General features: G+C 38.6%; 1 protein-coding gene across 2 annotated transcripts in view; it reads right to left on the minus strand.

Annotated features, from left to right (window-relative positions):
* Window positions 1–26,617, minus strand: part of NR5A2 (nuclear receptor subfamily 5 group A member 2) — an 88,967-nt gene that overhangs the window by 37,308 nt on the left and 25,042 nt on the right. For both annotated transcript variants that reach the window (XM_059854452.1, XM_059854453.1), the window contains exon 6: window positions 1,195–1,314. In XM_059854452.1, coding sequence (XP_059710435.1) covers window positions 1,195–1,314 — 120 coding nt within the window. The remainder of the gene's footprint in view (window positions 1–1,194; window positions 1,315–26,617) is intronic.

Raw genomic sequence — 26,617 nt, forward strand, 5'->3', positions numbered from 1 at the left:
ATAGAATTTGAGTTTTCCCAATTCCTTTCTTGAACAAGTCAATAATTTCTCCCTTCTACTGTAGACTTCTTAATCATAAATGCAAACAGGAGAATGAGAATCCTTATTCTAAGTGCACTAAGTATTCTAAGAACACTTAATTCTAAGTGTTAAGAAATGGCTGCATCTTTAAAATTATAGCTAAAGCTGTAAACAGATTCCACAACTTACAGACAAAAATGGTGTAGCACAGGAAAAGGAGCTCTTTCCCATGTGTGTATAAATTGAGGCAGTTCAGTTTGCAGCTACTTAAATACCAAAGAGCCATCATTTGTTTTCACTTCAAGACAGAAGCATAATGTACAGGCACACTTTGCTTTTCTTTGATACTTTTTTTTCCCCTTTCTTTCTGTTAAAAGCAGAATAACAATCTTAGGAATAAGGTTCTTGTTTTACTGTCAAGATCGTTGTGCTTTGGAAAGCATAGTGGAGACAAAACTTTCTTTTGTGTTTTCAGTGCCACCTGAGAACACAAAAGTTCTCACTGTGTTTTCTCACAGTTTTCTTATATTTACTACATTATAGCTCTTGCATTTTGGGAGATCCTTGTATCTGCCACATGAAGAAGACTACCCCTGGATAGCTGTGCAGAAACTGCAGGGTGCATACCCTGAGGCAGTTTCTGAGACACTATCTGCTTTTATAGCCTATGGACAGAATAATTTTTCTGTGATTAGATGTCTCAGCTGCCCAGTTTCTCACACATGTGCATATGTCTCTAAAAGCAAGGTATTTCTGAGGTAGTAAGCAGCAGGTTCTCTAGATTTCTGACCCAGCCAGTGCTTCTTTTCAGTAAATCACAATTCTGAAGGGAAGAAAACTATACATGCTTAAACCTAAAGCATTAGGTTTGGCAGTGTTGTTGTTAGAAACCATTTAGCCCCAAGGAAATACTACTTCTTGAGAAACAGTTCTCATCTGCTGCTTTTCCATTACTGAAGTATTTGAAAAGAAAAGTGCTTATGATTATATCTGCTTTTTTAGGTTTATCTGTAATCAGCAGACTGGAAATAGAGCGCACAAGTGATTTTACCTACACTGCTTATGAAGGATCTCTGAGAACATAGTAGTGCCTCTGACCTAGTTAAACTCCTGCTATTTTGAAAATTTTTATAAAAACAAGACATGACTATTTCTCTCAGACCACATACTCACTTGTTGCCCAGTAACCAGAAGGATGGAGCCTTCTTTCCCATGTACCACTTGCCGGTAAATGTGATCCAGGATTAAGAGTTCGCTCCAGCAGTTCTGAAGCAACTTCATTTGGTCATCAACCTGTAAAGGAAACACAAATATTGGTGACATCACTCTGGGAGTAAGTCTGACATCACGCTGGGGGGCAGCCCTCCTTCACACAGCTGGCTGACATCAGGAGAACAGAGATGCTGTCTAGAACTATTCATGCCCAAAATCGCTGTTTGCAGTTGAATAAACAGAACACTGCTGTAGTCTTTATCTGTAAAATGTACAGAATATTTACTCCTGATTAGATTCTAGGAAAGCAGAACTAGGAATCAGATTCTAGGAAAGCAGACCTTTGCATTGTTATGCTAAGGAGTAATAATTGTATATTTATGTCAAAGGGAATTTATCTTTACCCAAAACAAGAAGAGCAGGAAATAATGCTGATGTGAACTTTCTCCTATTCCCTATCTTAAACCTTAGCTTCTGGAAATAACAAGAAATCTGCAGATTCACTTTATTGTTTCAACGGACCCAAGTCAGAGACAGGTCCCTTGCAAATTAAAAAGTGAAGAGAGGTTAAAAAACTCTCTAAAAATGGGTGTGGTGCTATAAAAAGAGAACACTTCTTAATAAGCAGAAGCTGAGCAGCTTTGGGTGTCACTGGTAGGACAAGAAAGGGCAATGCACAAGTCAGTGGTAACCAGGGAGACACATTGTGAGTGGATTTGGGAACAAAAGGAACATACTGGGCACCCAAAACAAGGAACCTACATTAAGATTTTCTGAAGTTATTTGTGATCTGTGTCTTGGAGGACAAAGACATTTATCCCTAAACTGACTCTAAATGCAACTACATTGCATTAAGTCTTCTTCACTTAAAGACTGAAAAAAATTTAGGATTTCCATGGAAATGGCAGAAAAAAAAATCACAAATTAGTGGAAGGTAGACTGTGAAATTAAGTCATCAATATCCTCTGAACCTATTCTTATTGAGCTTCATGATTTCTTTTTAAAATCAAAGTCTTTGACTTTAAATGGGTGCCCTGGAAGAGTTGAGAGGTGCCTTGCTACAATTCAGGGTGGTAATAGCACCTATGTAGTTGAAAGGACTCTAAGAACCTGAACAGACAGCAATTGCTGAACAAATTAAAAATGCTATAAATGCTATAAATCTGGTTTCAATTGCTTTAGAACTAGATTTTGTCATACACAGGAAACCACGCTACAAAGACTAATCCTGCATGAGCTGAATTAGATAATGCAGTAGATGTTTTCAAGTTTTATCAAATATGACCTAATGAATTTTAGAACTTTATTCTTTCAGGTTCATTTTCTAGTTGTGTAGTAGAGAAGGAAGTAACATTTCTTACTAATAGGTTTTTGTAATGTCACCTGTGAAAGTTACCTACAATTGTCTGTCTCTTTCCAGTCCCTTGCCACATAGCTCAGACTTTAACATCTGAAACAGTGAAGTCTTTGCTTCTTCCATTTATCTTAACTTCCCTTCATCTTTCAAAAGCACAAGCGGCTGTGTGCTGCCGTTCGTGTTTTCCCACACAGATACAGAACAAGGCTGATTGGGTATTAAAAATCTCTTCCTCTGCCCACAATATGTATTTGACTGCAAAACTATTTCAACCAATTGATTTGTTGGCTCAAGAGAGGACAGTAAATCACCACGTTGATACACTTGGAACAGGTTTAAATTAATTTTTTGAAAAAGATGCTTGACATGTACAGATTCTGTTACTCTAGCTTTTTATGTGAAACATTTATTTGATTGTTTTCTCCTCTGAACAAAAAGGGGTTGAAAAAAATCACAAAAATCAAAGGCATCATGCTAACATGATAGTGTAATCCAAATTACCATTTCACACAAAGCTATCGCAGCTTACATCCAAACAAAACAAATTTTGAGAGAATTTAAACCTTCAGCGTCCATGTCATAACATCTATTACCTGAATAAGAGGTCAAGCTTGACTGTACTATAAATGACTATATATTTCCAGTGGAAGCCAGCTGTCTCAGCCAGAGGCTTTTGAAAACAAACCACAGGTCTGGCTTTCTGAAAATCCCAACAACAGCTACTCCACAATCAAAGCTTACCTCCCAAGCTCTATCCTGTCATTACCGAGCCAGTGTTGTGAGAACAGTGCGAGATGGCAAAATCACAAAAAAATTGTTCTGCACGTAGTCTGTTCCTGTCGTTTTACAAGCCTGACAAAACTAGTACAGCGAACATCTGCTAGTGGTTCACAAAATCTCCTATGTGTTCCCTGTAATCTAACCAGTGAAAGCCCATAAAATGGATAGCATAACCAGCTCTATACACATCCCAAACACTGTGCTGCCTGTAGAAGATGATTAGAGCAGCTGCTTTTGCCATTTTAAGAAAGATGGTGGGGCAGCAGATGCCTCCAGTTTGCACTAGGAAGAAAGAAACAGGACTTTGATGAGGATTGTGTATTACTAAAAGGTAGCACAAATGAGCAGTTCCAGCCTGCTTCTGAAAGACACAGAGATGAGGAAAAGCATTTAGATCACATTGAACAAAACCAGGAATGCACCACTTCTTGCTTGTTCTATGTTAGAACAAGCTGGTAAAGTTTGTGATGTGTGTAAGTGCAGCAGAACACAAACACCGTTGTTTCCATGGCACATCAATAAATGTGCTGCAGAAGCATGTTATCTGTCAAAATGAGAAAATCAGCCTTTGACCAAAACAATTATGTGCCTGAAACTGATCCTGAAGGCAAAGAGACTCAAGTTTGCTTCTGAAGAGGAAGGTCCTCTGCAGGAAAATCCTCTTGTGGACTACTGTCTTCTGACTCCAAAGCCAGAGAAGGCTGCTCTGCCATTAGCAGTGTAAGCAGGAGAAAAGGTAAGATTCTGTCTCTAAGACACTTAAGTCCAGTCTGGGGCTAGACATAATCAACAACATTTTCAATTGTGGTATAAAATGAATTAAAACAAGCTCACAGGCTTTTACTACTGGCTAAATTTTGAGGGTTTTTTCAGTTTGTGGAGATCTTTACGAGTATTATCAATGTTTTAACAATAAGAAGATAAAGCTCCTGTTGTCCTAACCACTAGGAATGCTTATAAATAAAAGTTAAGCGTCATGTGGCCAACACCTCCCTGCTGCAAGAAGATTCCCCAAATCTACAGCTGCTCCTGCCATAACAGAACACTGACATGAGGATAATGTAACCTGGGTCTTACCTAAGCACATTGTCAAATGAGATGCTCATTTGACAGCTATCCAGCCTCAAGCGAAAGTGAGTGAATACTGTGCCCAGATGGTTACATTTCGGCACTCCCTGGCCAGTGGCACTCATATGAGGACACACCAGTGGAGACAGCATAACTGGAAATTGTTGCTGAAGATGGCTTTTAAAGAAAGATGAGGAAGAAGATAATGAAAAGTGTGTGACCTAAAAGAAGTAGATGATCATTTGCAGCAGGCAGGGTGGCACTAAAGAGGAATAATGTTACAAATATGAAATTAGTAAAATATCACACATGTAAAACTGTCACTCTAAAAAGTGACAAGGGAAGCAAAGGGGGTGCTTAGGAGGCTGCTTTAAAGGAAGAGAGAAGGTGGTGGGAGAAGACAAAGGGGAGCTGGATATTGGGTAAAACCTTGAAGGTGAGGAGGACGAGATGCAGACTTAAAAGGGTTTGTGTGACTGCAAGTGATGCTGCTGGGGCAGAGGAGAAGCAAGTACTATTTGTGAGAGAAGCAGAGAATGGTGGTGGACAGCAATACAGGTGTGGTATTGTTCATCTGCACAGTGAACTTGATTCTGTCAAGTGTCTGAATACAGGTTTGAGCACAGAACTCTCTGGTGGCATGTCACAGTTCTACACTGCCAGCTGCGATTATAAGATAACTTTAAAGAGTTTCTTTTCTGAGTTTTCCACTAACAAGGATTGGAAAACAGGCATGCATGAGAATACATTTAGATGCATCTATTAGTTTGCATAATTTATCTTGCCAGTATAATGCGAGCCACATAGAGTATTTCCAGGAGTGGAGGAAATGGATTCTCAATTTGAAGAGGAAAGATCTAACCCTGAGCACTGTGGTGACAACACTATCTCTTGGCAGGAGAAGAAGATAGGAATGGGAGTGTCACATCTGCCTGCTAAACCCTGGCCTCCCCTCAGCTGGGCCCTGAGCTTTTGATATGGAATTGAGTGGAAATTTGTAAGTCTCGCTGAGGCCTCTGTTGACACTGAAATACACAATCACACCTTATCAATTATAGTTAAAGGGAGGACTTATCTCAGAAATGCTGGTTACTCATCTGAAAAACTATTTGTGCTGATATTTTAGATGAGGAAGGCTAGTGTGACACAAGAGTAGTATTGTTGTAGAGTGTATGCTTCCCACAGCACAGAACGTTAATCATTATAAACTTTTGTTTTTTCTGAAGAACAACACTGAAATTGCCAAACAGTAAAATGAAGAATAATGTGTATGCTTTGCTGAAATTCACCTTAATCTTATCAAAACCACACTGTGTCTTTCTTTTAGGAAAGTGTTTCACAATATTTTGTGCTGTAACCAACAACTGCAGATTTATTGCAATTTTTCTTCTGAAGAGGTATTTTCAGCCTGAAACTTGATGAATTACCTGTTAAAAATTTCAGGGTCATGTTTTTTTTGTGTTGTTCTAAGTTAAATATTTTCCTTATAATTATTGCTGCAGATTCAGTTAAACAATGTGTTCACCTTTTACCCAGTTTACACCTACTTTTCTCAGAAGCTGGAGAATCCTTTTTCATCTCTGTTCATTTACATCAACTTGCCACAGTAGCTTTGGGCTTCTCTGCTACTAAAAATTTAAAAGGGTATCTAATGATTTAAAAAAACCCACAATAATTGAAATTTATGTGATAAAACTGTGCTGGATTCAGCTGAATTATTTTTACTTATGATTCTAAGAGGGAATGCAAATATGGAATAACATGAAGCATTCATCTCATAGTGCCACTTTTAAATTCTATGGCCATTGAATAGCCATTTCCTAGTGAATATGAAGTGATTAAACATCTGTCTGAACTGTTCAGCCTGAAGCACATCGGTTCAAGGAATGGTTGAACTTTCTTTCAAATGCAGTTAGGAGATCACTCACAAGTCATTGCAGACATATAGTTTGAGTTGTTACTCCATTTTCTTACGCTATAGTGGTGCAAATCACCCCAAATCAAAGTTTTATAAGACAAGTGCACTCCAGAGACTATTTTTTACTCCTGAATGCATGCATAGTTTCCAAATCATTATATGGGTAGGGAAGGATATGGACTCTCCAGATGGCTTGCTGCTAACAGTGGGAAACCTGTGCAAGGTTGCTGTCAAAATGCAGCACGTAACAGCCAATGTGATTTTAGAAGTGAATGCACATAACTTTCAGAATCAGTGAATGCCCTAATAAAATGTGATTACTACCTATAACCTCAGTAATAAAATGCTACAAAGTTCAAGAAGAAATGATTTAATATTAACTATGATTGTTCCAGCTCTTTACTAGAAACCTGTGGGTTATAAAAATTACTAGGTGAAGGCAGGGAGTGATCTTTACAAGTCTGTGTTTGGTTAAATGACTGTCCTGTTTCCATCTAGCTCTAGCATGAAGGGAGTATTAATCTATTCAAGTTTGGTAGTGCTTTACATTTATCTTGATTTAAAAATGAAAAGAAATACAGAAATACTTCAGTGTGTGCCTTTCCCTGCTCCTTTGCAGCCTGTACAGAGGCTGTTACACAAGTGCAGTTTACTTGGAATGTGCCTCTGTGTGGAACTCTTTCTCTAGTAACTCCTGAATCCACCAGTCAGAGCTCGAATATTTCAACAGGAGGTTTTTCTATCCAAGATACTAAGTTTCTATAGGCTTTATTTGAACAAGTCCTCACAGAGGAAAGTAACTGCTGAACACCATGCTGAAAGAAAGGTTAATGTACTCATCCTTTATTCAACAGCAGGGAAGTGAGAAACAGGAAGAGAGAAGGACTAAAATGCTTCATTAACTCCTTGCTTATGGAACTGTTAGTATTTGGAATATCAGATTTCTGTGGAATTTTTTAGAGGACATAGACAAGGAATTTATAGCACAAAGCAACATTTGAAAAGTCCCACACTTTTTTACCCTTCCAGTTTGTGGAGGGGTGCATGAGTGGTGCCCATGCTCTGAAAGGTGTGCAGTGTTTGCTGCTTAGGAAATGGCTTTGCCAGAGCTTCTCCACTCACATGCCCCTGGACAGCTCCCTGTGAGATCACTGGAAAAGAGGGGACCAAAGCAGCACTGCCCAGACACTTCCCAGTTTAATTGCTGATCTTCCAAAGAGTCAAAATTCTTTGCGGCCTTGAGCATCAGCTCACACTCATCCTGTTTTCTTGCAGGAATAGAACACAAGGTGCCTGAATCTGGGGGCCTCAGATTGCTGAAGGAGTAGGGCAGGCAGAAGATGGTCTTCCTACTAAAGAATAAGATCTCTCTTATGGATCTCTGCGCTCCCTTTAGAAAGTATTCCCATCTATTAAGAAGAAGGTAAATGTCCAATCTCAGTTCTACAAGCATCAGGTGAAAGGGCTGTTATAATAAGTTTTCTGTGTATATAAATCTATTATATAGGGCATCAAATGCGACACATAGCACTCCTATTTCTTCTCCTTTTCCTCACATTTATCTCTGTGCAAACTGCATGAAAATGACTTGGTATTTCACAGTCAGCATTATTTCTGATGAATTATGAATGTGTTTTTCTTAGGTTCTTTTTTGGGTGGTTGTGGGTTTGTGTTTTTTATTTTATTTAACTGAAAATAAGAGAAGTATTTCTTTTTAGTCCCAACTGAAAATTTTGCTTACAATGCAGTGTTTCTTGCCTCTCAAAGTGAATAGAAAGATAAGGAAAAGGGAAAATTAATTATTTTTGCCATCTGTTTCACAGAGTAGAGGTACCTTTAGCACTGGACTGATAGAATTTACCTTCAAAATCCTACTCCTGTGGGTATTTCTGCAGATGTTAGTAGAGCCTAAGCTAATGCATCGTTTGGTCTAGAATTTTAAAAGAATTAGATAAAGCTATGTAGTTTATGTAGCAATTTTGGTACTAGTGCTGTGTTGATCCCTTGAATTTCTCTGGAAATACACCCGGTTTTTTCTGATGTTAAAAAACTAACTACAAAATTGTGTTGGACCATATTCTTAACTCTTAACTTGTGTGGATATCAGTTCACTGACTTGCAATAAAATCTGAATTAGTCCCACCTGATGAAATGTTAGCCTTGTGGGTCTGATCTCCTTTTTAAGCTGCACAATGATGTCCCTTGGGGAATCAGAAGACAAAACTGAGTCCAGTAAACTTTATGGTACTGCTGGTGAATTTATTCTTAATATATTCAATCAGTAATTTCACTCTGTTGTAGAGCAGCCTGTGACTAAAGTCTCTGTGGTCTTCTCCAAGTCACATATATTTTACCATTATCTGAGTGGATTTCTAATGTCTATATAATGTTCCTTTCCTGTTTGGTGATTAATTGGTTAAATTATGTTTTCATTTTTCTTACAATTAGTGTATTGCTCCAGCTGAAACTTATTCCAAGAGTCTACAGGTAAACTCCAATATTAGCTCTCATTTTTAATATCATTTAGATATCAGCAACATCAAATCTCAACAGAGATCAATACAATGTATGGGGTAGATTTTTAATATAAAAAGACAAAGTTCTAGTAAGAACTAACGTTATTTTTGACAAAAAAAAATACTCTATTAAAACTCAATCAAGTAGGCATTGTATAGAAAATATTTTTAACTTGTGACAAAAGACACATGCTAATTTCAAAAAGCAATCTTTTATATGATAACAGGCAACCAGAGTAATTTCTCAACACATTTGGGGTTGCATTGTTTCAAGTGTTGCATGCCCCAGAACACTGTTTTGCATGAGTTTTTAACAAGAGTTACTTAAGTCAGCTCTCATTTAAATTACATTATGTGGTTACTCTTCTGTTTAACAGGGTTAGTGTTTATTTCCAGTACAGCTGTTAAGTGGGTGTGGAGTATGGGAAACAGGCAAGTCATAAGTGAAGAATAATCTTACTCCCTTTTAACAGGTGATGCCTGTAAATGTTGGTTTCTGTACACAGTGTGGGACTGTATTCACGATTACACCAAAGGGAATATGCAAATAATCTGAAGTCATGACTAAAAAAAGTTACTTTAATGTTAGAGCACTGTAAATGAGAGAACAATTTGCCAGGTGAGTATTAGTGACAGTCAGGGCTGGACACTGACAAACCAGACAAAGAATCCAGTACATTTAGTGTTTCATACCATTTGTAGGTATCAGCAAATCAGTAGTTTTTTATTTCAAATGTTCTTTATCTTTTGATTGAATGGCACAGTGATATTTTTCAGGAATTTAAATTTGTTGGTTTATATTTTACATTTCATAGTCCTCTTAAAACTTTTGACAGACATCCAGCTATGGAAAGGCAAGTATTTCCTTCTGCCCATCCTTGAATCAGGGAAACATAAGGATGTAGAGTCTCCAGACTGAGGGCTGGACTCAGAGTCACCTGTAATAGACTTTGGCAGTAGAGGCTGGTGTTACTGTGGAACACTGCACTTGCCATACAAATGTATTCTGCTGTGTTTTCCTCTGATTTGTAGGAGAACAGCCAGAAACAGCCACAGCAAAAGCAGTAAGAAATCATGAGAAACGGTATCTTCAGTCAAGATGTGAAAGGAGATGGTATACTGATGAAGAAAAAATACAGAAATGTTGTCTTACATCCTGAGAGCTGCAGCAGTAACAGTAAGTCACTGGGGCAGAGATTAAATGGGAAAGAAGACCCAATGCTAACGGAGAAAATGAAAGAAAAATCAGCCTTATGAATGGGTGTTGTCATATATTAAACCAGTATCCCTCTGACTTGATGGAAAAAATTGCTTAAAAACACCACCAAAGAAAGCTGAAGTCATACAAGGAGGTTGTGGAGGTGTAGTGATGCATGATCCAACAAGGTTCACAGGAATGATCTGAAACACTTTCTGCTTCTCTTTTTATCTTAAAAACATTGCAGGAGGCTCTCAGCATGCAGCTACTACCATCTAGCTAAATCCTTTCAACTAGGAACATCGTCTTCAAAATACTGCCTCCTTTCCCAACAGAGCCAAGTGTGAAAGAACAGACAGAGCCATAATTATTAAAAAAATCACAGGAAATCCTGATTGAATGAATGTTTAAGGAACAGGCAAGTGTGTATTAAAATGTTTTTTTTCCCCATTCATCCTTTCATTTGGCTTTGTTTCATTTATTCCTACTTCCTGTTTCCTGTAGTCTAATTTGGAAATCTCTGAAGTATCATTAAAATGCAATTGTCACAGCTCTGCTCAGGTCCCATATTGTCATTAGCTCTGCAATTAGGATTAATATTAATTAAAAAAAATATCTTCAAAGATACTGGTATTATTTGGGTTGTTTGGTATGTTGATGAGAGGAACTTTTGCAGTACAGAACACAGAATGAGGCAAAATATAGGCAAAAATTACAGTAAACTGTGACACAAATCAGTCAGGCTCTGACTTTCTCTGCTGTCACAGCTGGACACAGGTCTGTGACTCTCTAAATTGGGTTCCTAAATGTCTACATGCAATAGAAGATTAGCTGTGTGTTTAGGAAAAATGGAGAGAGTATGTCCATCTAACTTACTGGGTTTTTCTTGGCTTGTTTCTTAATGACAGCAGGGATGATGAACAACAGAATCAGGCTGCTCTAATTACTTCCTGTTCACCCATAAGTGCACCACACACCTCAGCTCCAGGAGCTAAGTTTCAGACTGGGAGAGGCTTGGCCAATGGGCAACAGCTTGTAATAAAATGGAAACATATTCTTCAAAAAATCATTTTTTGCATTGCTTATGTGCAAGTATCTGGCAATCTGCTATTAATCTATGTATAAGAACCAATTACTTTGGTTTGAAATTAGTTTAATATGAATTTTATTACTGAAGGTTTGACATGACTAAAGGATTACCATAACACCCAAATGTAAGAAGTTTTGTTGTTTAATCCTAGGTTTAGCCCAGTTTTACCAAAGCAGAGTGCATGCTGACCCTCCTCTAATAAGTTTTTCTGAGCTGTTTTAGAACTTTTTAAAATATAGCCACTTAAATCTATATCAGGGCAATTTTCCTGGTACATTTAAAAGTATAAATGAATGCAAGATTATACAAATATTCAGCATTGTGTCACTGACAGGTAATGGACTGAATTCTGTCTTGGGCTAATCTGCCTGAGGGTCTGTTTCTTTTAGAGTATAAGGGCTTTAGGGACGGACTGACAATTACTGTCTTTGGGCAGTATCTGTCTATGTTACCATAAATCAAATAGCAAAAAAGGGTTGCCTTACTGCATGGAGCATACATGGACACTTCTCTGTAAATAAAATTATCAGTCTTTCAATCTAAACTGCCAGCCTGCAAAACAAACACAGAATGTCCAGTTAAATAATACAAGATATTATTAGTGAAACTCACTGTCTCCTTACATAAATATGACCATCAGCTTAACAACACCACGAGAATATTTTGCTCAGTAATTTCTGCACTGTGGCATAATCATATAACCTGACATCCTACGTAACCATGAAATACCAATAGTTGTGGCATTATACAGAATCCTGAGCTTGGATGGTGCAGGAGAAATTCTTACATTATGAATGTCTTCAAGACTGATTCTACAATTCATTTGCAGACAGAAATACAAAAATGCCTGGGTGTCAACAAAAGGCTTCAAGGAGCCGGTCCTTGCTTTTATTTCTTTGTATCTGTAAAGACTTTGATAATGCTCACATTTTTAAAGTACACCCTAACATAAGCCAACTTCTACATTCAGCTTCATAAGACAGCTCCTTTTGTATTTGCTCTTGCATGAGCACACACTGCACCAAAATCCAATATACTGTATCAAATTTATGCATTTTGCAAATATATGGCTACTTGATAAATGGAGTTGAATGTGGGGGGTTTTTTGGTTACTTTTAGCAAATGAAGAATGTGCATAGTTTAGTTTGTAGGCACATGTTGCATTCAAATTGCCTCCTTCTACAGTGCAATGTGCATATGAAGTTCTCTGTGATGTCTGAGCTAGATTCACTGTAAGTACTTATCCAGAATGTGCAATTAAAATGTAATTAATTTCTAGATATCATCAATATTCTGTCATTGCATAAGGGGAATGGACTAGGTGACCCATGAAGTCTATTCCTACCCTCATATCTATTATGATTACTTTATATTAGTAAAATTACTTTTTAAGGTCACTTTTATGTCATAGTTCCCCTTACACAAATATTTGGTGCATTTGGCCATTTATGTGTAGTTTTTCCAGTTCTGCTTAGCACGGATTCAGTACAGGCAGAGCACCAAATGAAGGAAAAACATGATATTTTGTTGTAAATAATTCATAAAACAACGTTATGACCCTTATTCCCCGTGAGGCACCCAGATAATGAGCCACCCAAATGAAGCAGTGAAAACATGCACTTCCCCTGCCATGGGTGTGCCCCTGACAGACTCCTCAGGGTCACAAACCCATCAATCTCTTTTCACACATGAGCTAATCAATTCAAAGAGGGAAGTGCCAATGAGCTATTAGATCAATATGGTGAAGTATGGAGATTGATCTTATCCCAGAGTGACTACATTAACAGACTCGTCAGTGTGACCTCTGCCCTGCGGCGCACATTATACAGGATTGCAAGTCTGAGATCTGAATGAAGACCTCAGGTCATTGCTTTTAATAATCTGCTTTGCTGAAAGAATTAAAAGTAAATCTGTAAAGGGATGACTAATGAAAATATGAAGTGCTTTCTGCTCCTCTAGTCTTGGTATGCTTGCAGAAATCACGCTGGCTTTTCACCGCAGCCGGCAGCATCGGCTGTGTCCCACAGGCACCTGCTCAGCTGGGCCGGGCTATCGGCGTTTGAGAGAAGAGTTTAGTACAGCCACTGAGAGAGAGTGTGCTCTCCAGAAACCAAATACAACAGAGTAACAAGTACTAGCTCTGTCAAAATCACTTAAAGTCTTGGCTGAACTGCTAGACTGAGAGCTGGACTGGAGTCCTGGTGGTCTGAATTATTTAGCTGGTGTAAGTGGGATGGCAGGAGCTGCCACTGCTGTGGAAGTTGCTCAGAGTGCTGCCATGCACTGACTGTGTCTTCACCGAGCAGAATGTTCCCCATACTTCCATTAACTCGAGATCCAGCCCTGGGAGTCAGTCCGCTTTCAGTTAGGCCAGAGGCCAGTGACTTTGGGGAGAATTGATCTGATCAGAGGAGCCTGGTTAACAGAATTCATGGGCAATATGTGCATACATTCTATAATGCTCTGCTGTCCCTTAATCAACCTGTGCTGGTAAACATCACCAACTCTGCAGGAAGTCTGCACATGAAGTGACCACATGCAATATTAAGCAACCATTTTAGGCATCTCATTTTAAAGACTCATTCTTTTCATATATAATTTCAGAGATGCTGAAGAAAAAGTACACTTTTTTGTCTCAGAGCATGATATTAGTATTGTTAATATTTTTAAACTCTGAATAATTTCATTGCAATGAAACATTTATGTATATAACACACTTTTAATACTGTATTTTTATTATAGCAAACATTTTTATTGTTCATTGTATAATTGAATCAATGAATTAGGAAAAGGTTACTAAAAAAGGATTAATGCATTTTTAATGAAACTAAATGATATAACTTCTGTTAGTCACTGAGAATAATGGCAGATCTATCAGGTTTATACAGATAAGAGCTTTGTGAGTTTATCTGAAAGCCCACATAATGGCCCTCATTTAGTGTAACCTAGAGAAACAGCCCTAGCAATCCTATCCAGGATTTTAATTCATTGTTTATGTATATGATCTCTCTTCCGCCTTGTGATCAGAACACCTGTCTAATGATGCAAATATGAATCTCTTTAGCAGACACATCTATTTCCACTTGTAAAACACTTACTGAAAACAATGCTCTTTCAAAGTCTAAATGGAAGAACCAAGCAATGCAATACCACTGGGAAATGCTTCTGGACTCAGGGTAACAGATAGGGAAACCAGTGAGAACTCCCCACATTAATAGTGAGAATGTGAACATTTCAATGCTCGCATAGCTCAAATCCTTAATGAGCTCACCAGCCTAAATTCTAAACACTTTTCAGGTAGAAACTACTATGCTTAAAGATACCCCAGCAGAAAATCCTTATATTGGTATAACACTGATTGACATGTGAACCCTGTACAAATGTCATGTAGAAAACTCTGTAGGATTCAGAACCAACTGCAAAATTGGTTCTGAATCCTACAGAAACACTGAATATGTGATCTTTGCAACCTAGCATTTAATTTTTGATTATTTGGGAATGGATATAAAAATAGATAAGAGATGGTTGTATTAGTACAGGATATACTGGAGAGGAGGGACTTTATAATGACACCCTTAGAAATATATTTGCATTTTTTCAATTGGAGGTATGTTGCCAAACTTCAAGAGAATGATTCTGGTACTTTTCCTACCCTCCAGTAGAAACTGAGAGTATGCAGAACCTTTGTGGTGCACAAGATGCTGCTCAAGAACTTGTCTGAATTCTGTGAGACCACATAATTCATAGTGGCGAGCCACAGTTACATAAATCTCACCACCAAAATGAGCATACTTTTTCCTACCACTGAATTGTGGTTTTTACATCTTGTCCTTTCCAAACAAACTAAAAAGCTATTCTATAATAGAAGTGTTTTAGATCTAGAAGGGGTTTAAAATCCTGATATTATATTTGTATCTTTCCACTTATAAAGCAAGGAAGCTAATACACATCCAACAGTACAGGTCTCAGAAGGACTTTGATGCAGGAAAGTTCTTGTCCTTACCTCACTGATGGAAGCTGGTGATTATATATTTTCACTAAAATGAGAGTGATTCTCCTGAACAGGGCCAAGAGTAAGTAAGCTTATAGCATATACAGAACCAAAACACCTTTTCCAGAGATAATATTAACACTATCTTTTCAAGATTCAGTGCCTCACACTCAACAAGTGCCAGAAGTAAATGCTGCCTCCCAATGGAAACATAAAGTTTGTTTCCCAATAAAACAACCACAGAATTTCTAGTGCAATTGTTTTAACCTACCTCTAGTAAGAAAAGAAAAATTTTCATTCTGGATTTTACAATCAAATATTTTGGTTTATGAATTTCGTACCAGTGGGCTCACAGTGTACTTCTTGAGTAAGGCAGATGTCTTTTCCCTTTAAAAACAACCCTTGAAAACTGGTCAGAAATACAAGGAAGCAAAACTGGAATAGTGGTAGAGTTCAAACAAGGTCATGAAGTTCATGAGAAATACAATTTATCTAATGATTCTGCAGTTTACCATACAGCCTCACAACTCGTAATTGCAGTATCGCTGTCACGCATGTGCTACCAACAGATGTATCTGTCTGGTCACAGAATCTGTGGCTGCATTAGGGATATCTGCTAGTGGCATCTATTTAGATGCTTGTTATGTATCTGAGTGCAAATAAGTAATACACATTATTTTATAGTCAGTAAGACATGTTACTAAGTTCTTTGTAACACAGGGATGGATTGAAAAAAAAACCACTCCAATTTCTACTGTAAGCAAGAGCTTATAGGCAGAGAACATTTCTGAAAACTTTCAGAACAGAAAAATAATCTTCTGGGAAAGTTACAATAGATTCAAAATACATGTCTAGAATCTAAATGCTTCCTCAGCCTCGATAGAATAAATAATGCTTTCTAGGTAATACTACAGCTCTTTTGATAACATATATATTAATAAATTAAAAATGTCTGTAGATTGACAAGTGCTTTGTGGGCTTATACTGGAAAGCCAATAGCTAATTATGAAAGCCTGACTTGACTAATCAATTATTCAGATGAACATTAGGTGCCTATTATATGCGTAAACATGGGAATTATATTTCCCCTAAGTAACTTTCTAAAATAACAAACCCAAAACATGTAAATTTGAAACAGATAGAAATGGCACTATTATGCCCTTATTGCACATGCAGAACTCCCACTGAATTATTCAGGGAACAGTGAATCGGGAGCCTCGATCTTCTGACTCTGAGCAGCACAGCAATAGCAGCACATGCCATGTAGTATTTGTTATGCATGTAATATTGATTTAGCTCGTTCTTGCTGGTCATGTTTCAAATTCATTTCATGTTTGGGAGATAGGGGAAAGGAGTAGTATCCCTGGACTGATATTTGCAATATATTTTTATGCCTGTTGAACACAAGATTATCTGATAAATTAGTAACACAGTGTCTTTTGATTGCAGGAAGAACAAGCCTTTGAAAATGAGCACCGGTGAGGTAATGAATTGTGTTTTGGAAAGGTTTACACTTGCTACGTTGCCCACCTCCTGTACGAAAAGACTGGGAGAGCGCTGGTATTACAGAACGGTTTCACTTATGTTTCTTTAAGGCACAAACCACAACAAAGTAATGCATAATTGTCCTTTGCATTTAAAAAAGACCATGCTCTTAAACAGCATACAGCAACAGGGAAACCAGAAATAGATGTGACCAGACACCTGCTGACAAACAGTGACAAATCCCACTGACACTGCAGTGACCCCCAGTTAGTCAAGATTTAATTAAGGAGTATAATTAAGTCAGTGGAACAGAACACTAATGAGTGGTGTTTTTTTATATGGGTAATTACACATAAGAATACAAAGTAAGCTAGACCCCTACATATATCATTAAAATTAACAGTATAGAAGGACAACCAGGGCTTAAATATTTTTGTTTTTTCTCCGCAGTAATGCAGGTTGAAGCACCCCATCTTGCCAAGCATATGTAACATGCTAACAAATGCCCCTGGCCCAGCCAAGCATGTGTCTAAGCATGTTGGTAAAATGACCTTGGTGGCACAATGCACATCACCACGGTTATGCATGCATGGGGCTGCCAGGCTCTGTCTGTCACTGTGTTCGCCTGTGTTTGTACTGGGCAGGGGTCACTTGGGCTCCTTTTCTAACAAATGACATTCTGTTGCTATTCTCTTACAAGTAACACAGCCTCTGGATTTCATTTATCACAAGTGTTGATTACAAGGAAGACATAGGTTACAAATTGTTCCTATGATTATCTGCATGTTGGGCACGATATACCTTTACAATCAAATGACAGAGATTTCTTACAGTACATCCAGATCCAGTTCTCTGGAATTTATTCTGGGAATCTTCAGGCAGTTGAATGAAATAGATGAAATATCTCTGACTACATGGTTTTTGCTTATATTTGCTTATATTTCCAACATAAAAGTATTGTAAGGTAGATTTACTAGACAACATTTTAAACTAGGGTGGAAAACATCATCGTGAATAATGATGACAATGGTAGGGGAAAAACAACTTTCCTATGGTCTTGAAGATTTAAAAGAATGCCTGTGTAGTTTGGGGCCGACCCTCTGCTGGGATTACTCTATCTGCTCCCAGCTGGTAGCCTGCAGTTCATGACAGCCTTTTATCCGTTATCAAAGCAACAAGTGGAAAAGCAGATCCTCCTTCCTGCTAACACTCTGTTCTGTTCCCTCTGTAGAATTTCTGCTTCTAAATCTTTCCTTTTAACAAGTCCTCAGATTTCCTTCCTACGGCTGCAGGAGACACTAAATATCTCTCAAGTTTCTAGCTCACTTGTCTAACTTAAACTCTGCAGAACACTGAAGGGAGAAAGAATAATTGCACTGCACCAGCACGTTTTCTACAGGAACTGACTGAAATGCAGAATGAGCCTTATCTTGCTCACACTGGAGCGCTAAGAGTTTAGCAACTGAGTTCAGTGACAGCAAAAGAAGAACCTAATTACTCAAACAACATGGTACCAATACAATGCTTTTACAGTTTCTGGAAGTACAAGTTTTACTGTTGCAAAAACAAAGCAAACAAACTGCATTGAGACTTACATCATATATCCTGCATTTACTTTGCTTTTTTAGTAGCATAGGAAAAATAAAAAAAGGTAGAACTAGGAGATATTTAAGTATAATTAATGCAAATTCTTTCAAGCAAATTCTATCTACTGAAACTGAACAGTTATTTGATATTAAAACAAATATAAATGAATATGTTTTATATAGTAAAAATATATATCCCAATTTCATTAAAATCATGCTGTCATGGAGTAATAGGCCTTAGATACACAATCCTGTAACAGTAACTACAATCAGGTAAAAATTAAGAGAATTTAACAAGCTGTTATGTCGGCTATGTTAAACAAAGATATATGTTAAGATTTTGGGGGGTTTTGTTAAGCACTTCGGTTTTTAAACAGATTTTCCACAATTTATGAGAGTCATGCAATGACAGAAGGTGCCATGGGAATGCCATTGTGGCAGTGAATCTGGGACTTGCTCCCTCTCTGGACCCAGGCCTTTGCCACCAGGCTTCTCTGTGCATGCCAAGGTGCCCCTCTGAGCTGGCCACTAGAGATGGGGCAGGGCCAGGTCCTGCCAACACTGTGGCCTGCCCACAGCACAGTCCTGTCACAATGAGCAGAACCACCTCTGGGGCCTCTGGTTCTTTGCTGAGATGTGGGCAGTAGCATCTCATTTACCTCAGGTGCCTGAGGTAAACATTCTGGAGAAGGACACAAAAATTTCAAGATATGAAGTTTGTATCTTCGTTTTTTTCCCAAAAGCTGAAGCACGTGCAAAAACCCTAGCAGAACTTTAATACAATAAACCAAGGGAGGTCATAAAAATTATGCAAATTATCTCTCCATTTTCATTTTTCTGCAAGCATGTGCCAGTATAAAATACAGGGTTAGCAGGAGGGACTTCTGCACGGGCTGCAGACACATGAGTGCATAATGGGTCCCTGACATCTTCTTCTGCCCCGTGTTTGTCCCCACGAGGCTGCCCCTGCCCGGCCGTGTATGAATGAACAGAAGTGCCTTTCATCCCCCACTTGCCTGGCGCTTCAAAAGGAATTACAAAAATAGCAGCCACAAAAATCCAGCTGCCTGCCAAAAGGCCCGCACACGTCCCATTCTCACAGGCATGCAAAAGGTTGGAGAGCTCAGCAGAATTTTTATGTACGGGAGCAGGCCCAAGGAAAACTCACACGCCATAACCAATTGTGGACAGAGGATCATCTATCAGCAGACAAATGCAGGAACTCCAGAATGTCTCTCCTCAAATGAAATAATATATCTTTGAAAGCCAATGCCCGTTTTAGGCCTGAGGCCCATATATCAAGCCTGAGAGGCTTGTGGATACGCTCCAGGGCCATTAACCTTCCACCTGTTTCCCCTTGTCCTTCAGGATGAGACCCTGCCCTTGATTTTACTCCCTTCCCCTGTTCATCTTCCGACAGAGTGTAAATGTAAAGCAGAGGCCCTGCGAAATAATTCAAAGGCAATGGACCAGGGACATGGTTACAAATCTCTGCCACTGGCACTGTGACTTATGCAGGCAGTTTGTCACACATGAGCCAGGTGACCTCTGTGACATAACAGAGAAAAATATCGCCCGAGATCAAAAGATGAGATTCAGAGCACTCTAAGTAACTCTGGTGTACACAGCCACGCTATGCGGTGGCCAAGGGTTTCCTCTCCTCCCAGTGCTGCTCACTGTCTCACTAGCGGGTGAGACACACTGCTGCTAATTTCAGTAATCTCTTTTTCTCTCATCTCTTTGGAAATCTTTCCTGCAACCTGAACATCAACATTTATCTCCTTCTGAAGGCCCTCTTTTTCAAAAAGGATAATTAAATTGACATGGAGGGACAGCAAAGTGTCATTCAGCAGATAAAAATTAATGAAAAAAATGCATCATGATTGAAAAGGGTGGATTAGTCATTTTTGTAAACAGGTCTATTTTAATCAAGTAATTTTTGAAATTTTAAGTAGTACTAAAACTTTGTATGAACAATGATGTCTCTAGTATTGCAATAAAAAGTCTTCAAAGTTCAAACATTTATTGGGATTCGACTCTCATGATGGTAAAAAACAAGACTGGAGTTAGTATTAAAAATTATGCAATAAACCCAGATCGCACACTTCTGTACCTATTAATATTTTACAACGAGATATAATACAGAATCAGAATAACAGTCACTTGAAATAAACCAAATCAGATTCATTTTTTTTTTTTTAAATCTTGACTTCATTTTTCAAGCTGTGTGCTACATAGGAAGTTTCCCAGCTGTTTTGTACATTCAGGACTCTCTGCTGGGTGCAGACAAAAGAGTAAGGCCTAATGCAGTGTTTCTCTTTCACTCCCTGTAACCTAATGGTATGTCTGGTATGGACATTTAATTTTGTCTATTTCATAAATTAAAGAAAACCCACAACTGTCACAGTATCCCTGGCATGATGATGAAATGAGAAATACAACTGTAGCTAAATCAGCCTAAATCCCATTCTAATCCTAAATCACTTTGGCACTTGCCAACATCTACTTGATGAAAAACTCAGTTTAACCGATGAATGCATATAAAAATATACAGACACACAGAGAAATTCAGCACATTGATTACAAGTGTGCCAAGTGTTACCTTATCAGCTATTTCATCCTGCTTCATCTCATGCCGACTCAGAAAATTTTGCAATGTTCAAGCTCTTTTTCAAAATCACCTTGTGTTCCACTATGGAAATATATCTAAATTCACTACATCAGAAAGCATAAAAAAAGTTGGACAACGGATAGGTTTTGAGGCTAAATTGTGCAGCAGTTACAAAGAAACACACAGCTGAAAATCATTTCATGTTTCCCGTTGACTGAAACTCGATGTACAGCAGTAAACCACTCTGTTGCAGAATGCTGCAACAGTAAACACAGTAAATGCAAAATTAGTATTACAGAAAGATTGCTATGAAGTGTTGCCACATGCATTTGTAAAAGTAAGACAGCTGTTTGATTTTGTTGTGCTACAATCTTTTGCTCTTGTTCAGGCCATATGATTAAACACACATTTTCTTCTTTTTAATATCTCTAAAGAAAGTCTGTCAGAGACACAACAGTCAGCAATTACAGGTCACTTTTGTCACCAGTTTCACTGAACTCCAAGTCAAATTCCAGATGTCTTCATATTTGAAAATACCTAGTGTTACTTTTCATGTAAAATATAGGTGCTTTAACCAAATTTTCTGGCAGTCAGATCTTTAGCTCTTTTACACTTCTACTGAATATATAAATTTTATTTAGTTTTGGTTTCACTTAGGCTTTCTGCATTTTTTAATATATTTGATGTATCCCTGAAAAATTAATATTTAATTTCAAAAGCACCTAACCCAATCCATTTCCTTTTACAGTAAGTATGATCTAGTGCATCTGCTTTTGTAATATTCATGAAATTCGGAAATCAAGGCTAGGCATCATGTGCTACCATCATATGCTAATAGAGGGTTTTGCTCATTTGAGTGTTTGATCTGTTTTGAATGCCCAAATGGCCTATTAGAATTTCCAAGACATAAACTACTGTAAATGTTATTATATGTATAAAAATACTATTATATGGATATAATAAATTTTAATTTTTATAAATACACACTCAGATTCACATGAAATTATTTGTCTCATTTACCTCCTGCCATGTGCTTTTTGTGTAAATAGCTGCTGAGCTATTTTATAAAACTGAAGGTTAAATTATGCTGATTCTAAAGAAGAGAATTTGATTCTTGGTTATAATATAACAGAATATCTTCTCTTGAGGAAAAAAGCCTTAAAATAATTGGTTTACATCCTACACTCATGCTATGAGCCCAGCTAATTGTATTTTTGAGTGGATATGCCTTTCTGATTCAGGCATTTGAAACAAAATAAAACAAGGAGTATTTAACATTAACAGTAATATAACAAATAATTTGGGGCATGAATCATTCCTTACATTCCTTTCCAACTACAGACAATTTCTGTTGGGAAAAGTGCCATATAGTATCGACAGTGACAACAAATTGTATTGTCCGCTGAACATCTGTTTCCGACTCCCACACTGATATTGCAGGTTGGCTACTTCTGATTTAGTCTTCACAGGCTGCCCAGCCACAGAGGAACTGGAAATTACTGGTATGTTCAACTTTTATTATTGGAACACAGGAAAACTTTATCATCATGCTGGGAAGGTCTGTGTCTTTTGAAATATTGGAAGGAGGATTATGTAAGCGCAGAAAGCCACGTGCAACAGTTCTTAGGAAGAAGGAGAAAAGTGGCTCCTGTTCATTGTGTCTGTCCATACACATGGGTATGAATGTCTGAGATTAAAATCTCAAAATGGAACAGGATTTCTGTTTTCAAGGTGTGATGTTTGATGGCGAGGGTTTGGTGGGGGAGTGTTTATTCTTAATAAAACCAGCAGCATTGCAAAAAAGGACTGGATTCTCCCAGTCTTGCTCAATAGGTAGCATAGTGTCCCTATACAAAATACCTCTGGACTTCAAAGCAGTTTCTGTAGGGCAGAGCAGACTGAGGTTTAGTTTGAATTGCAGGCTCTAGCCCCAGAGAATGGAGCTGTTCTAACTCATATTTACTGCACCAATTTACTATGATAGCAATTGAAACAGTAAGGCTGTGTTAACTAGCTGAAATTAAACCTGTTAAAAAAATCAAAGCCAATACTAAGCAATTTTTTCAAAACTAAGGGGAGCTTGTTAGAATGATCAATGTCATTTTTCTCATAGTTACACCACCATTGTTAGAAAAAGGTTAAGTTCCACTTTGGTTGGGAAAAAGAAGAAAAGAAGATACATTCTTGATAGGCACCATGTACCAGTTTGATAAAGCTCCAACTTCTGATCTGTAAACTCTTTTACAGAGAAAGGAGAGCAAGAAATTCCAATGAACTCCTGTTAACACTAATTAGAGTTGCCAGCATGCAGCGGAATCAAAGGCAAAACATGTGGAGCTCCCACTGAAGTCAAGAGGAGAAGGGTATGACTTAAAGGAGAGGCATGCAAATTAAAAATAAATGTGGTTCAACTTTACCAAATGAGCTACTCATGTAAATACACACTTTGAGGTCTAACCCTTCCTACTGGGAACACTCTCCCTGCAAGTTCATTCCTAGTCAGGAGACAGCATTGTCCTTGACCACACTTGCCAAATGAGAACCTATCTTGTAAATGATGGGTCCAAGCCATGGACAACGTAAAGCAATTGCCGTGTGTTTCTTTCTAGTTAAAGTTGTTACTATTGTTGCTGTTGTTAATGTTCTTGTTGTTTATTCACTGTTCTATAAGCAAGAACCATTATTTTCCAAGTCCTGCCATCAGAAAGGCAGTGCAACTTCTTACAGCAATTTTGGATTTCTCAAAGACTTGAAATTTTAGGTAAAATCTTAGCAGTGTGGCAAATATTCCAAATGGTGTTAGGACAACCCACGCCTTGGCCTCAGATGCAGAAAGTTGCCTGTTCTTGTCTTTCATGAGTATGATATGTACTAACCCAAACAATACTCAGTAGAATTTGTTGGTGAGCAGCTGGCTTTCTATGTCCTGCTCCTCTCTCCATGTGTAGATTAAAGGTACCTCAGTGACTGTGGAGTTGTCAAAAAAGAAACAAACTATTTTATGCTATAGTGACCTGGGCATGAGCTACACATTAGTTTTGGCTTCCACTTGCACTACGGATTATTTGCACCACCACCTAATTTAGTCTCGTGTCTCCTAGCAGACAATCTAATACATCCCTGCCATCTCCCACAATTCTAAGGTTGTTATTGCCCTAAAACCACTGCACAGACAAACAGGAGCAGAAACAGAAACTTTGGGCAATTGGCACCTGTTATTCTTTCTACATGTTTTAGCTGCTACATGAAGAAAAGTTAATACTTAGAATTAAATAACTTTGTCGTTTTATTGTGATTTTTACTGAGCTCTAGAAATAGAAATATGATGACTGCTGGCCTTTATGATCCACATACCATGAAACTTTTTCTCAAATATTTCCACCTTTTCCAGAAATGCTGCACAAAGATTTTGAGGGCTTGTCACTGAAACCACTGGCTGATTGAAGCAAAAGGTCAGTGAGCCCAAAGCCACAAATAATTGCAGTTACTGTTGCCTATGTAGTGGCCATGGCACTAGCACAATCTCCAAGAAAGAGAAAGGAAAAGAAAATAAAGTAGATAAATAACAAATATGGAATTTAGAAGTAATGTGGCAAATGAAACTTAAATGCTTGACACAAGTAGCTTTACAGAAGAAAACAGAAAACTGGCAAATGCCATGAGTGAAAATGGAAATACAGTATTCAAGATCTTGCACTTCTTACTTGGACAAAATTCTCATTGGTTACAGTAAAGCTTTTTCTGATATGCAATACAAGACTGGGTCCATAAGCACAGCCTGACTTACACTAAAAAATTCTATATACCAGGCTGATTTGTTCAGCTCTCTATTTAGGAGAGCAAGCAGTTATAGGTACATATTTATTTCCTTGCACAGCGAATTCTGGCCATAGCCAGAGATGAGCAAGGTTCCCATCACTGTTAGTCTTTTCTGCCCATACCTTGAAGAGGGATGAAGCAGGTGAGCATGTGACCAGACAGCCCTGTCTCTGCCTCCCCTAAAATGCTGGATCATCCCTCAGACTAATCAGTTGCCAAAGAGATGCAGAAAGCTGCTTCTTGAGTGGTGAGGGATTATGACTCAGCACCACCAGTGTGCTTATTACTCAGGACAAACTGGGAGACTGCAGTAAGCATTCCCCAATAAATACCAAAAGGTATCCAGATGAAACAAAGAGACTGTGTTGACTGTAACACCAGAATAGAGATACAATTCTTCCTCACATTCAGTGTCACTTAGTCAGAGTGATGTTTCCTGTGCTCAGCAAACATGCCAGTAAAAGAATTTCCTTGGAATCAAGACAACATGGAAATGTCCTTTTAAAATCAGTTAGTACCAATAGAACTCATGAGCTAGCTGGAACCATTTCCTATGCTATGGAAAGAACACTCAAATAAGGTTAACCAAGACATTTCACCCTCCCAGCCTCCCCCCTCCCCATCTATTTCTGGATGTCTTCTTTTGTTCACCCTTTGCTAATTATAGTGGCCTTGCTTAGGTGATATTTATAGTCTTAAAAGAGTTGCCTGCCTTTTAGAACACTTTATTCATGTATATTTCCTGTGTTTATTGTTGTCTTAACTAATTTTTTAAAATTAATTTTACTTGATCCAAGATTTTATTTAGCAACAAAAATCAAAGTAACTTTTCTTTCAACAAATGCAAGAGCTGTATTTAGATGTAAAAAGCATTTTTCTATTTCTGAATTTCCGAACACAGTTTTTAGTTTCTTTCCCTCTCCAAGTGATGAGTTTGACAGAAAACTCCAGAATCAGACAAAATGAATTTTTTTTTTTCACTGCAGTATGGTTACTTGGTATTTTATTTTACTAATTTATCCTTTTTTGTCTGTAATGGTTGCTTTAATGAGTGGGGTGTTTCTAGGACACAGTGTTAAATATTTTTTTTCCAGACTAACCTGATGTTTTCCTAACCACCTATAGCTGGAATTACACATGTTACAGAAGTGGAAAAAAGACACTGAGAACATCTACAGAAAATTACATCTTCACTTTCCCACCTCCACCATATCTCATCACTTTCTTAGTTTTTCTTCATTCCTTCTTAAATCTGCCCTTTGGTTTCTTCTGCGGTTGCACTGAAAATGTGCCTGTAGTGATGCCAGTAGCTACAACTTTCAGTCCCTATTTCAAGACAGCAAATAAAGAACATTTTAGGGAAAAATTTGATGCGTGCCTTTCAACCTTCTTGACAGCAGTTGGAAATGTTAGGGCAAGACTAACTGGTGTTTCACTTTTCAGCAGAAGGGCTTCCCCCGTCCCTGGATGCGGCCGCGCAGTCAGGCGCGGGCAGCTGCGGTAAGGGAGAGCACCTGGCGCCCGCGGCTCCGGCCGCCGCCCGAGTCCTGTCCCCGCCTCGCACAGGAGCCCTGGCTGGGCTGGCCAAGGGCACGGTGTCCGCCGCAGCCGCTCCAGGGGGGACGCAGGGAAGTGAGCAGCTCCTTCTCTGGGGGAGCCGCCGGAGCCCCTCAGGCCCTCGAGGCTGGAGCCCGGGGCTGGGCACGGACCCCGCCACACGCCCGGCCCTGCCCGCACTTCAGCGGCGCTGGAGAGCAGAGCTGCGGGCGGCACCTCGAGCCCTTCACTCGCTCCAGAGGCAGCCTCAGAGGAGCAGAGCCGTGGCTCGAATTAGCCGCTTTTTTCGGCTTTTCTCCCGTGTTATTTGCTGATGTCTGCGCTGGGCACAGCCCTTCCTTCACTGCCAGCCCCAACACCCCTCATGGCCCCACCCAAGCTCCAGCCAAGGCCCTGGGCTCCCTCACT

This window comes from Haemorhous mexicanus, chromosome 9, assembly GCF_027477595.1.
Source record: "Haemorhous mexicanus isolate bHaeMex1 chromosome 9, bHaeMex1.pri, whole genome shotgun sequence".
NCBI classification, from domain to species: domain Eukaryota; kingdom Metazoa; phylum Chordata; class Aves; order Passeriformes; family Fringillidae; genus Haemorhous; species Haemorhous mexicanus.